Genomic DNA, 15,947 nt, shown 5'->3' with positions numbered 1-15,947 from the left:
GCCCGGTCTTTCGTCGTCGTCTAAATTATAGTTGCCTCTTTGAAATTCCTTGTACCACCTGAATACGGTAGAAAGGGAAGGGCACTCTTTACCAAAGGTACCGAACATTTCCCTCGTGGCACTCTTGGTAAAATAATCCACGTTTGAAATTATAATAGAAAATCACTCTGTACTCGCGGTTACCCTTTTCACAATTGTTTCGATCTATTTACCGACTATCACTGCTGGCAGGCCCAACAAACACATCATGTAAGAACTTGTAATTAGTGGCAGATAACCATACGCTCAGTCATACGAGTACATGTCAAAGCTTGTTAGATTCCTTCCATTGCAAGACTTATGGAACAGCCTACGTATGTTTCGCTTTCAAATTATATAGGTAATTATAATAATAATATATTTTAACTGACAGCATTTCCTCGCTGTATCGCAATACTTATTCTTTGTGCGAGAAATATGCCAGCTCAACGATCACCAGTGGCGTCTGCGATTATTTCCTACCGTAAAATGGGGTGAGTTGGGTGAAATTTGACTTTCAAACCTCGATAAAATTTTATTTTTACATGGGAAAACTGAATGGTGTATATAATAAGTGGTTCCGACGTTTGTATTTTATTTTGGGTAGTTCCATTTCATAACTTTGACGATAAAGAGGAAAACCCACCTCACCCCGTAGTGCCTCGTATTTGGGGTGAGAGGGTTTTTCATACAAAGGTGATTTTGGAAGATTGTTGGATCGATTTTTTTTCATTATGCGTATTACTATAGCCCCATTTTAAATTGGAATACATTATTTTTGTAGAAGTAGCCTTAAAATCCCTTCTCACCCCTTCTCTCCCCACTCATAACCCAACTCTCCCCGCGAAACCTACTCACCCCGTTTTACGGTACTTATAATTATATAATATTAAGAAAAACTTACTCAGGTCGTAGTTGATCATTCTGTTCTCGAAGTACCAGAAGACGTATGACGGCGGCTCGGTGGAGCGCCGCACCACACACACTAGCCTCAGCATCGAGCCCTCGTGGATGATTTTCTCGGATTCACCCATTATCTCGGCGTAGGCAGCTGTTGAAGTAACATTTTGTTAAATCCAATGTTTTGTTAAAGTAACATTTTGTTAAATACGTTTTGTTAAAGTAACATTTTGTTAAATATGTCTCGTTAAAGTAACATTTCGTTAAATATGTTTTGTTAAAGTAACATTATGTTAAATATAAAAAATAATGAACTAGTTATAGGTGGTCTTATAAAAAATATTTTACTTAGTAAAGCGGGACAAAGAAGAATACAAATGTGTATTTGTGTGTTAAATGAGAAGAGGAATTTTATTTTAAGAATTACTGGAAAACTAATGGATGTTTATGTAACAATTTTTACTCGTTATTGTTGGTCGTAGTATAAGGATGTTGTAGAAGTATTTCGGATATTGGCACTTAGATACCAGTTTTAAAAACATACAAACGTACATAATTCACGCAAATTATTATTACTTAACGGAAAAACATAATCGTATATTTAGACAAAGCTTAAACAATCTGTACTAAAGCGACGCTTAAACAATACCAAGGGGCATAATCTTCGTAATTTAGCAAATATTTTTATTTTATATTTCTTGCAAATAGAGTGAATTGGAAAATTAAGTGTAAAGACCTCTGCTCAGACTCAGGCCCATAAATAATAAATGAAAATATGCTCAAGACTGTTGGCTTTTTAATAATAAATTGAATACTTAGAGCGCTGGTGGCCTAGCGGTAAGAGCGTGAGACTTGCAATCCGGAGGTCGCGGGTTCAAACCCCGGCTCGTACCAATGAGTTTTTCGGAACTTATGTACGAAATATCATTTGATATTTACCAGTCGCTTTTCGGTGAAGGAAAACATCGTGAGGAAACCTGCATACATCTGCGAAGAAATTCAAAGGTGTATGTGAAGTCCCCAATCCGCATTGGGCTAGCGTGGGGACTATAGCCCAAGCCCTCTCGCGCTCGAGAGGAGGCCTGTGCCCAGCAGTGGGACGTATATAGGCTGAGATGATGATGATGATGATGAATACTTACCAACGAGAACGAGCTTAAAGAAGATACTCGTAGGCGGGTGGGTTGGGACTTGGCACTCGTAGTAACCCCCGTCTGCGGACGTTGAGAACCGTATGTGGAGGGCCCAGTCCTGGGAAAAAAGACAGAAAACACCGTGACAAAGTTTTAATAGTCATTTTTAATCAAAGAGAATAAATTGTATAGTTAATTTAGTAGTCACAGTAAATAAACTGCCATCTATCGACACACGATTAAAACTAAAGATGAAAATGTAAAAAATATCAAAGAAAATATGTATAATTGGATAAAATACTTTTATTTTTAGTTTTTTTTTAGAACACCATATGACTTTGACCCACGTTCTTACACCTGATATGTGTTAAAATTTTTAAATATCAAACGGTGTCTAACCGAGTACCTATAGGCAAAAGGTGTGGCGTCATCTATTCGAGAATGACTTTCTCTTGATTTCCGAGGCAAGTTTTTTCCTTAGACTTTATTTATCTTATACGAAATTAGAGAAATGCAGCACCGGTTAAACCGTAAAATTAGCTTTTCGGTGATTTTTGTATTTAAAACTTACGAGTATAATATTATTGTAGCGTAAAGGAAATTAACTTCCTAATGCTGGACATGCTCATACCGAGGATACCCTAATGTTACTGATATCTACACTGTACAGCCAATTGATGGACTCATTATGAATGAGTTTATTTATAAAATGACCATGCAATATTGCGGCTGGGTGTACTATGACTGACGAGCACTAACTGCCGTATTCGAACTTCAAGATATTCACAAGAGACGACACGTACTAGATCCATTCTAGATACTTTAGATTAGATATCAACTAGTTCTCTTTTGCAGCGCAATTCGGGCAACCAATGTCACTTTTACGTTAGAGAGAGTATAAGTTACCTATTAGATGTGAATTAGATCTCTAAGTCATATATCCTGTGGAAATCGTTCAAGAGTACTCGTATCTCCAGAATCGCGCAAATGTCAAATTTGACAGGTTAGATCTTAAACATATCGTTATCGTATGATGTCTAAAAGATGTCTAATAGATGTCTATTTCAAAATCCGAATCGGGCCCACGGACGTCTACCTTAATATCGCGTAATATGTACAGACGCGTTAATTCATGTAACGATCAGATTTCACCATTAATAACAGTGACACGTGACGTTTCATTATAATGATTACAGCTACATATTTGCATATTACTTGCATTATTTATACATTTTGTGTTTTATAAATTTTATAGTGCTCATATGGGACAGATCCATTTATTATGTTCACTCCGTTCCCAAGCGTACCCGAAAATTCCGTATTCATGCGATCGCTTCCACTATTAAAATATGAAATGATCTTTGCACACGTGCTCGTTCAATAAAGGAAAGCAGTAAACTTGCAACGGTTTCTACACCTTATTAACATCCTAATAGAGTCACATTTGGTTTGAACAGAACATTCCCAATAATGGTGGCAGTTTTTGCCATGGATTTTTGCAAGCGTATTATATGAAATGGAGCTTGTTACGTACGTGGTTATGGGAGTATATAAAAATGAAGATGCTGGGAGTACTTGAAAGGAGTAATACAATTTTTGGCATATGGGTTTATTTTTATTTTACTGGCTATGAAAGTAAAATTTAACTTGATTTGAGCATAAGTTAAGTAGCGTTTACTAAATGTGTTACATTTTTACAGTTAAATTAACACTACCAATAATAGTTAGGTTATTTACTTTGATGATAATGATTTTGATTTTGATGATAGTGATCGAAGGTCTCCGTAATTAAACAACGCGTGCTTCATTAATTTAAAGATATTATAATTATCTTGAGTTATTAGGCTTTCCGAAGTCTCTAAGGATAAAACAATTTGCTAATTTTATCACAAATATACCTATAATGATATATTTAGACTAATACTTTTTTTCCACATAGGTTTGAAGTGCCTTGGTAAGTACTATTTTGAATTAGCGCTTTTGCACCGTGGGCCGTAAGGAGCGGTTATCACTAGGTAGGTAGGTATCAGGTACTACGTATAATCACAAGGAATTATTTCTGTAGTATTTTAAATGTCAAATAAATTTATTTTAGGCATTTGAAGGTAATTAGGAGTTGTCAACCAACTTAACAAATCCATTATTACCGAGCCAGATGGCAAAATTTCCGGTTGCCAATTACTACTAGATATTATTCCCCTTTGCTTCAAAATATTGACTAAAGGGATGACAATTCCCCTGACGAGACAATAATAGAAACTTAGCCAAAGTTGGTGTAATCACGTCAAGTGGCTTGACTTCGAGACCCGGAAACTCCATGTTGTGTTTGTCTTTGTGGAAAAGCTATTCGGTTAATTGACTAAAATATTCTAAACGTAGGTAAGTAAAAATGCCGTGTATATTGCATATTATTTAAAACTGGGTCACATACATTTAATAGTATCCTTAATTTTTTCACGCCTTTCCTTCAGTCCAATTGACATACATATAATTAATGTACCTTACACTACTTACACTATCTATTGACAGTTTTCAGTCGAGTCCTTTTTTGGCTGATTGTTATTTTACATGAAGTTTCGGTTCAGATATAGAGGGCACAGAATGCTCACAATTATGTGAACATGGCTATAATATTGTGCTTTGATAGGCCCAGACCAAGCTCCAATGCCCGTATGAAACTAAAATAGGTAATCAATAAATAATTTCGAGATTACTGTCAAAAGACTTTAGGAATCCGATTCAGTTTATAACAATTTAGTAGGTACGGTTTGGATCTAATTTAGAAACAACTTTCAAATCGCTCATACTGATTTGTGCACGCAAAATGAAGCGAGCCGTGTGGGAGAATAGATGTGTGTCGTAAGGTCATATCAAAACAGATGGTCATGTGGGTTCGAGTCCCACGTTGGCCAGAGTAGATCATTCTGCCGTATTCGAACTTCAAGATATTCACAAGAGACGACACATACTAGATCCATTCTAGATACGTTATAGTTTAGATATCAACTAGTTCTCTTTTGCAGCGCAATTTGGGCAATCAATGTCACTTTTAAGTAGATAGAGTAAGATATCTATTAGATGTGAATTGGATCTCTAAGTCATATCCTGTGGAAACCGTTCACCAGTATCTCCAGAATCGCGCAAACGTCAAATTTGACAGGTTAGATCTTAAACATATCGTTATCGTATCTTGGTGATGTCTAAAAGATATCTAATAAATATCTATTTCAAAATCCGAATCAAGCCTATTGTTGATTTACATTATGATTGACATCTGTATTTACAATTTATAGATTGTCCTATCAAAATCAGTTTAAAACTGTTTTCCATTACTAGAATCTACCTCTAGTTAATTAAATGAACATTGAACAAAATCACAATGCCTTCAATTAGAAGTGTTTGAACTACTCGACAACCTCAGTTTACCGGTAACGAGTAACTATTGGGGTCAAAAACTTGTTGTCGATCGGCGTACTGTTTACAACTTAGTTTATGAATTGTACGGAGTTTCTAGTTTTGAACGCTCTGTTGCTTGTAATAATTCTGCCAACACACATAACGGCCTTAACAACCATGAGGACACACAATTCAATTGTTTGTCGTATTCTCGAGCAAGACATTCCAAATTCAAATTGAATTTTAAATGGCTATAAGAGGTAAAGTGTCATTCTATGGAACTTGCTAACTGGGTCAAACAGATCACTGTGTTACGTCTTTCCTGTAGACATACACATGAGTTAAGGGCTATAAAGGTTAATTTTCTTATTTAACCCTTATCCATGTGAAAAGGTCCTCCTTAACTATTACCCACAGGAGAGAAAACTAGTGTGTTCGCGCGAACTGTACATTTTTCTCTCCTGTGAGCAATATTTAACAGCTTGTGGGCATGTAAGTAATGATTTTATCATAGGACTCTAAATAAAAGGAGGACCTTTTCAAGTGGATAAGGGTTCAATAAGAAAATTAACCTTTATAGCCCTTAACTCTTGTGTATGTCTACAGGAAAGACGTAACACAGTGATCTGTTTGACCCAATTATGTAAACAAACCGCCATATTGAAATTTTCTCCGAATGATGAATTTACTAGTGACTTTTGTTTACATAGTTAGCAAGTTCTATAGAATGATACTTTACGTCAGCGGCAGAATTCAAACAGTTTCAATCTTAGAAGGTTGTCTGCGGTATTTGGCTCAGATAACTTAGGTCCTAATTTTGATCTGGAAATATACGATAGAATAAACAAAAACAGACGGTATAGGTTTTCGGTTTTCGTCTCATTTCAATTGGTTATACAATACTTGTATTGAGGTATAAGTAACAATAAAAACCGGGCAAGTGCGAGTCGGACTCGCACACGAAGGGTTCCGTACCATAAAGCAAAAAAAAAAAACGAAAAAAAAAATGCAAAAAGAAAACGGTCACCCATCCAAGAACTGACCACGCCCGACGTTGCTTAACTTTGGTCAAAAATCACGTTTGCTGTATGGGAGCCCCACTTAAATCTTTATTTTTTCTGTTTTTAGTATTTGTTGTTATAGCGGCAACAGAAATACATCATCTGTGAAAATTTCAACTGTCTAGCTATCACGGTTCGTGAGATACAGCCTGGTGACAGACAGACGGACAGACGGACGGACGGACGGACAGCGAAGTCTTAGTAATAGGGTCCCGTTTTACCCTTTGGGTACGGAACCCTAAAAATGAAATAGGTCAAAAAGCTAAATTGGAATTTTTATGCTTTCAGTTCGGGATAATAGAAATTTAATTTTATACAGTCATGAAATTAATAATATTGTATAACTACTTATTTAATACGGCGGTCTTACCATGTTTATTTTTTAAAGAGTGATCAATATTTACGTAATATAACCCAATGTAAATGGGCCATTTTAATGATAGTTATACCATAGAGTAAGTAAGACAAGAGTGCTCACTCCATACATCAGTTTTGGTCCCAGAAATATTAGAATAGAATAGAATAGAATGTTTTTATTCGTGACAAAACTTAATAGATAAAACAACAGGTAATACTACCACGGTCACGAAATGGTATATATATATTAGTATTTCCATAGCAACTTTCATAGTCGACAAGCATCGAATAGCAGAATTATCAGTACTTAAAGTAGTATGTAGTAGTAGTACCGTCAAGTGACAATAGATGTAGAACCGACCGTAAAGTATTATGTTGTTGAGATTATAGAGTTTCCGGTCGGTGCTACATCTATTGTCACTTGACAGTACTACTACTACTACTTAAAGTACTGATAATTCCGCTACTCGATGCTAGATGTCGACTATGAAAGTTGCTATGCAAATACTAATATTTCTGGGACCAAAACTGATATATGGAGTGAGCACTCTTGTATTACTATATTACTCTATGGTTATACTTAACGTAAGCCATTTTAGCTTGAAATCGTATTAATAAACAAACAAAACATTTATTCATGGCCGTACTTTTATATTACAGCCTGAATTTCCAATAAAATAACTTTATAAAGATCTAGACTACAGCCACATAGATTGTAACAATATTGTTGGAGTGAAATCGTATTAACATTACAAACAAAACACGTATTGTATTCATGAATGTAATTTTATATTCTGATAGCCTGAATTTCCAATAAAATAAGATTATAAGGATAGACAGCCGTATTCGAACAATGAGATACGTCAAATACTAGATATTGACGATATGGATTGGATATGTCAGTGTCAAACAAGTGTCTTTCTTCAAACAAAAACGTCACTTTTGACACTGACATATCCAATCCATATCGTTTCAATAACTAGTATTTGACGTATCTCATTGTTCGAATACGGCTGCTAGCCTACAGCTTTAATAGCTACTTAGATTTGTAAGTTACAATAAAACCATGGTATAATAATATACTCCGCCTGGTACTCTCTTCCCGTCTTTTCTAGGTCACCTGACTGACACAAGCCTACGTCACAATAACATGGCCGCGCTGTCGCATGATGACGTAGGCTCTCGAAAGAGAAGACCATGTTTTATTAGACTATGAATAAAATGAAAAAGAAAATGTAATCTGAATTTCACAGTCCATGTTCTATCAGCATACATTAGCAATACATTTGAGTGCCGAACGGTACCCTTAAACAACAAATGTCATTACGAGTGTGCTCAGCGTATCTTAGGACCATTTATTTTCGGAATCCCTCACTTATCTTTGTTTCCCGCATTACGTGAATGTTTTCTCTCGTTTGCGAAGGGAAACAATTTTATAGTGACCTCTGGATACATATGGTTAGTACTGGTATAGGAGCCATAGATACACTGGTTTTAAGGCCAAGGCTCGCTTGTTGTCGGAATAATAAGTTAGGCATATAGGTTACTTCGCACAGACTCCGTATTAAGAAGCATTTACGAAGACTCGTGGTTTGTCTTTTTGCCTGTCCGTATACGTCTGTCTCCCCGTACGAGTATTCTCTATGCCTCTCGCGACGAATGATGTCCCCTATAATAGTTTTTTTAATATGGAGTAGCCGTCACGTATAATATGTAAATACGGTAAAACATTTTTGACTATTTACTTTTTCAATTAAGCTCAGCCAAAAAGACTTGAAGGAACTATCAGAGTCACCATTTGACATGAGAGGTATATAAAAATACGTGTTGCAGCTATTTTCCTGCCGTTTTGGCCCTATAATATATAGCAGTTTAAACCCTCTCGTGATTGAGAGGAGACCTGTGCCCAGCCTTGAGACGTATATAGGCTGAATTATTCGTTTTATTTTTAATAAGGTCATGTTGGAAATGATAAACATGGTTTATTTTGCTAGGGGCAAGAGAAACAGTATGAGAATTCCCTTCAAGTGTTCCTCTTTCCCCAATGTTTCTCTTACCCTATCTAACCTTATATAGTAAAGTGATCTGTGAACAGGGCTTACCTTCACATGTCGGCCGTGGGCAGAAAAAAATCGGTTATCTGCGCTGTATGTAACCAGCCCCACTGATAACAACGAATAGTCTTTTTTTCTTATCCATGTTACCTGAAAAAGGGATTTCGGTAAATTCTCAACGATACACAAAATCTATTAGAACTGTTTTGGAGATCGTCACCAATAATATTGGAAAAATAATTCCGAAAGAAGTAATCGAAATTTTAAAATTGCTTGCAGTACTTTTTGCATGTAACAGTTGTAAATTATGAATATCGAAATACACAGCGAGTGTATGTCAGGTACTCAACCAAAAAAAGATTTTTAAAGTCGAATGACCATACTATCGAAAAAAAAATAAAAGAAAACGATTTAATATATTTATAAAATTTCATTTTTACATTCCAAAAATTGTTTCCCATTAAAGTTTTAAGTCATAATGTATTGTTTGCACGCATTTTCGTTAGTAATAACATATTTGGTTTAGAAACGCGTTACCTGTCAGGATTGCCATAAAACAAATCAACCTTACGCTAACCTTACGAAAATCCTGAAAAGATAACGGTTCCAGTTTTATGACTAACGATAATATGACAAACAATACATTATGACTTAACCCTTAATCAAACGGAACACTTTTTATGAGATTTTTGAAAACTAAGATTGGTTTTTAGGTAATGTGGGTGCGTAGATTACGAAAATATATATAAAAAGAATTATAGTGGGGGGGAAAGGGGGGTTTTACGGTGGGAAATAAATTCCCGTCATCCGTTACGGAATAGCAAAATTTTGAATGAAGTGGGAAATAGTTTCCCATTGTCCGATATGGTTACGAACTTTTTACTAGTTAGTAGCTTCCCCCGGCTTTGCTTGGAATTCAAGTATGATCCTTTAACGTTATCTTCAAAAATCAAAGAAATAAATAAAAGAAATAAGAAAACAAAAACAGGCACAGATTTTTTTGTGTAACAGGCAAACGGGCATATATTTTTATTTATGGAAACCAATTAAAATTTAGGTGGAGAACAAACACTGGGAAATAATTTCCCACTTGATAAAACCTACCAATTTTTTTGTAAATCGTACGTTCAGGAACAAACAATGGGAAATAATTACCCACTTACTAAAACCTAAAAATCTTGGCTAAATCATATCGTTATCACAATTCTTTTCAAGCAAAACACAGGGAAAATAAGTCTAGTTTATGATAGTATTTAGTGTATGCACTTACAAGATTTTTTTTCGCACTTAACCTCAAAACTCTAAAAAAATTGTCGTTATTGCAAAAAAAATCACAACAACTGACATTGACTTTGACGTATGGTCACAAATGGCGGCCATTAGAAAAGTGTTGCCATTTTTCAAATTCAAAATGTTACTAAGATTTTAAATCTGTATGGTTGGTATCTCTGAGTGCTGCCTTTAAAAAGATAAAAAATATTTCGTAAATTAGAATGAAGTGGGAAATAATTTCCCGATATTTGATTAAGGGTTAAAACTTTATGGGAAACAAAGGAACTCCATCGAAACATATAAGAAAAATTTATAAAAATGCTTACCGTGTTCTCTGTGATATCGCTAACTTCACAATGCAAAACAGCTGTAGTTCCTATCTGCGCTATAACAGTTGTACAATTGTCAGTCAAAAATATACCCGTCTTCCCAACCTTCCCACTTAACTTATTAGCGGCTGACCCCGCCGAATCTCTGTACATTTTCTTAACTTTACTTAAAGATTTAGCTAATGATGTTTCATCTAGCTCTGTATATTTCTCATGGTGCTTATAACCTTCTATAATCTCACTTATTTCATCTTCAATTGCATTTTTATCTATATGTACATCGTAGTCTTTGTAAGATGTTAGCCTTTGAGGCTTTGGTAGTACGGGGTGGGGGGTGGTAAGGGTTCCGCTGGTCGTGAAGGGGTTAGTTAGGTCGTCCTCATTGTCGACTGCCGTCGTGTAAATGACTGTAGTTTGTGTTGTGGTGGTTGTTCTTCTTCTGTGACCTGTTGAAAAAGGTTTAATAGGTTAACATTCTTTTCACTTTGTGTCAGGTTAAATATGATTGAAAAGGTAGGGAGCCACAGTACATAAAAGTAACTTTAAGCCATAAAACGTATAATATATATGCGATAACGCCGCAATAACATGAAATACACAACCCTACTGTCAATCTACTCTTGTTTTTCTTGATACGCATATAGGTAGTTATTTAAAAAAATAATAGAAAGTAGGTACCAAAAATAATACCTAAATATTTTTTTAAGATACATAAAGTAAAATTAAAAACTGACCAAGTATGATAATAAAAATATCTACACTCTGTACCTTTTGTTTACTTTTATTTAAATACCTAATTTAAATAAAAGTAAACAAAATCTACCCTCAAATGGCTCCTTACGCTAGTTGAGGGTAGATGAAAACATTACATGATCAAATAATGTAGGTTAAAGTCAGGTCGTTCAGTGACTGATCCAGGCGGTTTTGTATTTGGTTGGTTAACCAATAAGGGCCCCCCCCACATCTGGCGTCTTTCGAGCGTCGGCGTCTACAATTCTATGGCCGACGTCGACGCAACGTCGACGCAGCGTCGACGCAACTGCGCAGCGACGTCATTTTCCATAGCGCTGGACCGACGCCGACAGACGCCGACGCTCGAAAGACGCCAGATGTGGAGGGGGGGGGGGCTAATGTTATAACTACCCGAAAATGTATGTTTGTTTACTTTTATACAGAACATTTTATTACATTTTACCGAAATATAGAGACTATAGGAACCAAATTTGATGAAAATGACTGAATGAACAAAGCATTATAAAATTCAGGAAAATTCAATAATGATTCATAGCTCTTTTAGATTCATAACAATTCGCTTTGAGGAAAATAAACAATGGTATTATGCCTATTTAGCTCCTTTGATGTGGTCACATCTGATTTCAATCATAATCTGCGGGGGTATTATTAATTTATGATGAAAACATGTTGAGTTTATTAACTTCGTATAAAATACATTATGGTGAATAATTTTAAACTAAATAAATACCCGGGTATGTCCCGGGTATGTCCTTAAACTACGTCCAGGACCCGGGTATGTCCTTAAACCACGTCCAAGACCACCGGTGGACGGGCAGCAGCGTCCCTCAAATTCGGTGTACTCGACTGCGATCGCCAACCCGCCTGCCAAGCGTGGCGATTATGGCATTCACCCCCCAAAACAGGGGGAGGCCTATGTTCAGCAGTGGACGTCTTATAGCTTTATGGCTGAGATGATGATGATGATGAAATAAATACCTAGCATGTTTTATTAGACTTCTAAATTTCAAAGTAGGAGGATCTCAATTCTGTGAATCCTTTCAAACAATAGAAGTTTATTTAGATCACTCCATGATCTTTAAGAATTGGAGAACACCTACCTAAAAAAAACCTGTCATATTCAACACAAGCCTTCTTGAGCTTACCGTGGGGCTTAGTAAATTTGTGTAAAAATGTCCTATAATATTTATTATTTATTTATTTATTTATTATATTCACTTCCTGTTAGAATTCGATATTTTTTCGCTATTGCGGCGCTATGCGACGTAAGCGCCAGCCGCCATAAGGTACCTTTTGCCATGGAACGTCACATATCATTACTATTTCATATCTAGTGAATCTGTAATTCATTTCCCGAATCGCGCCGATACCCACCAAGCTAAAAAATTCGTTTGTTTCAGATCTTTGATAAAAACTATGTGAATTAGTAAAGAAAACAATAACAAAACAACGAAAACCCTAAACTAGGTATTAAACAACTAAAACCTAGGTAAGTAATAAACAAAATGAACAACTGGCGGGGTATAAAATCTTTTCCTGCAATAAAATTGTACAAAGACACCAATTTCCGCAGCAGCTTGTAAACGCCATAACGACAAAAGTACTGCAATGCGTATTACGAGAAACGGAGGTAATCAAACGTTTAGCTGTACAGCAGCAAAGATAAATAAACACATAGAGTGCTCACTCCATACATCAGTTTTGGAGCATTCCATGAAATTGTCGACCATTTGTCCCGTACAAACGCGAATTTTCTGAAGATTTGCAGCTGTAAGAGTTTATTTTTCTATGACAAATGGTCAAACATATGCACACGAAAATAATCACCTGCTTTAAATGCCGAAAGAAAAGGCGCAACACAGGACAAAAGTATTTACAAGGAATTAGAACAACACAGCATTTGACACAATCGATCAATTAAATCTTATGATTATTAATGTCAGTTCCTTTTTTTAAGATAATTATGAATTTATAATAAGAAAGAAAAATAAAGCCTACAAAGAGTCTGCAACAATACTAGTACCAAAACGACTATTATTTTTGCAGTCGACATCTAGCATCGAGTAGCGGAATTATCAGTACCGCTACTTGACACTAGAATTCTCTAGTGTCGCGACTCACGAAAATTGTATTGAACAATAACTTATTTACTACTAATATTAAAAGCAGAAGGAGTTGAAAATAGAGTTCCGGTTAATTCGGTTATAATTTTAGCTGAAAATTGTTGAGCATTAGACTTTTTCGGTCGTAACGACATCTATTGTCAAGTAGCAGTAATGATAATTACGCTACTCGGTGCTAGATGTCGACTACAAAAATATTATAGTTCGTTTTTTTAGCATTAGAAAGAACTTGAAAGAAGATAAGCGTTTTTGGCATGTCTTTTAATTGAAAAACGCTTTTTAAAAATCAAAAACTATTACTTATGAAAGCAGGAGAATATAAATGATCGTATTAGATTCATAATTGTTACGTATTTGCCGTAACTTATTTTTTAAATGTGTTTTTCAATTAAAAGACACATCAAGATTGTTTACCTAATTTCTAATGCTAAAAAAAACGAAGTATAGTAATAATACTAAAACTGATGTATGGAGTGAGCACTCTATTTATTTGTTTCTCTATGACTGCAGTAACTTTAGTGCTCGTTTCATGGTTATACTTGATTTTAATGCTTTGACTGAATACGGTGCTTTAATAATAAAATTGATGTGATTGCTTGTGTGGGCGAATAATTTCGTTAAAACAATCGCATGCCATGTATTTGGGTTAGGAAAAAAAATCGGACAAGTGCGAGTCGGATTAGCCCACCGAGGGTTCCGTACTTTTTAGTATTTGTTGTTATAGCGGCAACAGAAATACATCATCTGTGAAAATTTCAACTGTCTAGCTCTGAAAATTAAAACGACCTTCACATTGAACAGTCACTCTTGTTACGCCTTAATTGGAGTAAAGAGAAAGGTCCCCGCAATTTGCGAATTTCGGTTTTCGCGGTAAGTCCCTGGTGTAGATTCATGCTAAGCTAAGCAGTCAGTAATTCAGACTAAGCTATTTCTCAGTATTTTTTATTTTTAGAGTACCGTACCTGAAAAGGAAAAAAAAACGGAACCCTTTTAGGATCAATTGTGCTTCTATCTGTCTGTCTGTCCGTGTCACAGTCTATTTTCTCGGAAACTACTGGGTCAAAAATTTTGAAATAATACACAAAATAGTTCTTTACCTATACATAGATGACAGGAAAACCTATTAGAAATGTGCAGTCAAGCGTGAGTCAGACTTAATGTACGGAGCCCTTGGAACGCGAGTCCGACTCGCACTTGGCCGGTTTTTATTACTAACAATGACTTATTTACTATTTATGCAAGTTACTTACCCTTTTTGTGATGTCTCGTATAATTCCCAAAGACACTACCCAGTCTCTGCTGATTCCTACTAATACATAGCTCCAAAGATTTCAATTCATCGGCGTTTTGCGCCAACAAGGAAGACCGCTTCGACTCCATAGCACCCGTGTTCACCAACAACTCAGCTTCGAGTAACAGAACAATAGTGGCGTAGAGTAGTTTAAGTTCTTTGCAGCAAAACATTGTTTTGGCACGATTGTTTTGAAATGTCACAGTTTTTTCCCACTCAAGTTAATGGTCATTTTTACTGTTATCTGTTGGTGCGATCGTGTGCGAACATTCTGGAAAGAAAGAGAAAATGTTTAGATGAAAAGTATTACAGCATATCTTAGAGCATTTTGTAACCTGGAGACGTCATCGATGTCATTTTATTTACGAAACAGTCTGCTGATTTTTGCGGGGAAGGGACGTCAAGTGTATTGCTATTTCTACATGATTTGTACGTAACGTACAAATAGCCATGTCAGTCCATACAAAAGTTTGCACAATTGTGCAAGTTTTTCGGCAGAGGGGTAAGCTCTTAAAGGCGACTCGAGTTATTAAATGCTCTAAGCAGCATATAAACAAAATACGATCTATAAAAAAATATCACAGCACTAGTACTAGTGTATTATACATTTTATTCAAATGTTAACTATTTATATTTAAATTTAGTTGTTTTGCAGAACATCTGGCATTTTTCATCAAGGAATATTTTTAAAGATGGCCCAATAGGATCTAATAAGCCTAGTTTGTTTCTAAAGCCATTTTTATTCAACAACACAAAATAGAGGCGTTTCATTATGAATAAGATTAGGAAACCGACTAATTTTGTACCCCTTGTTAAGAATTAATTTATTACAATTAATTACCTCTGGGCAGCTTGTAGAGCCCGCATACCACATGCAAAACCCATTTCCTGTTTCTTTTAAGCCATGCGGGTACTCTAACTGACCACCAAAAACGCACTTTTACGTATTTTGTAAACGTAAAACATATATATGTCGATCGCTGTATTTAAAATTCTACTATTTACAACAGATACGTGTTAAAGAAACATCGCTCTATTTGCAATACAAAAAATAGTTGTCTGTAAAGTCGGTTTACGGACGAAAATTTTGCGTGATAACGCCATAAAAAAACATTACCATTACATTACATAACATTACCATGGAGATTTGTCCACAACGTTACCATAGAGATCTGTCTACAACGTGACACTTTTTCGTGCATGCTTCCGGTGTTCATCGATTTATAAGACGTTATCTCGTCAATAATTCTTTACAAAGAT

At 35.6% G+C, this 15,947-nt stretch overlaps 1 protein-coding gene across 1 annotated transcript in view; it reads right to left on the bottom strand.

Moving 5' to 3' along the window:
• The window catches only part of LOC134679085 (uncharacterized), a 67,821-nt gene that overhangs the window by 16,320 nt on the left and 35,554 nt on the right, over positions 1 to 15,947 (bottom strand). Inside the window, exons 2-6 of the mRNA XM_063537933.1 lie at positions 14,647 to 14,958; positions 10,518 to 10,966; positions 8,968 to 9,069; positions 2,061 to 2,169; positions 923 to 1,069 (exon numbers count right to left, since the gene is read on the bottom strand). Coding sequence (XP_063394003.1) covers positions 923 to 1,069; positions 2,061 to 2,169; positions 8,968 to 9,069; positions 10,518 to 10,966; positions 14,647 to 14,860 — 1,021 coding nt within the window. The 5' untranslated portion in view covers positions 14,861 to 14,958. The remainder of the gene's footprint in view (positions 1 to 922; positions 1,070 to 2,060; positions 2,170 to 8,967; positions 9,070 to 10,517; positions 10,967 to 14,646; positions 14,959 to 15,947) is intronic.

This window comes from Cydia fagiglandana, chromosome 2, assembly GCF_963556715.1.
Source record: "Cydia fagiglandana chromosome 2, ilCydFagi1.1, whole genome shotgun sequence".
NCBI classification, from domain to species: Eukaryota; Metazoa; Arthropoda; class Insecta; order Lepidoptera; family Tortricidae; genus Cydia; species Cydia fagiglandana.
The sequence above is the reverse complement of the archived record's forward strand: the minus strand, read 5'-3'. Positions and strand labels throughout refer to the sequence as shown.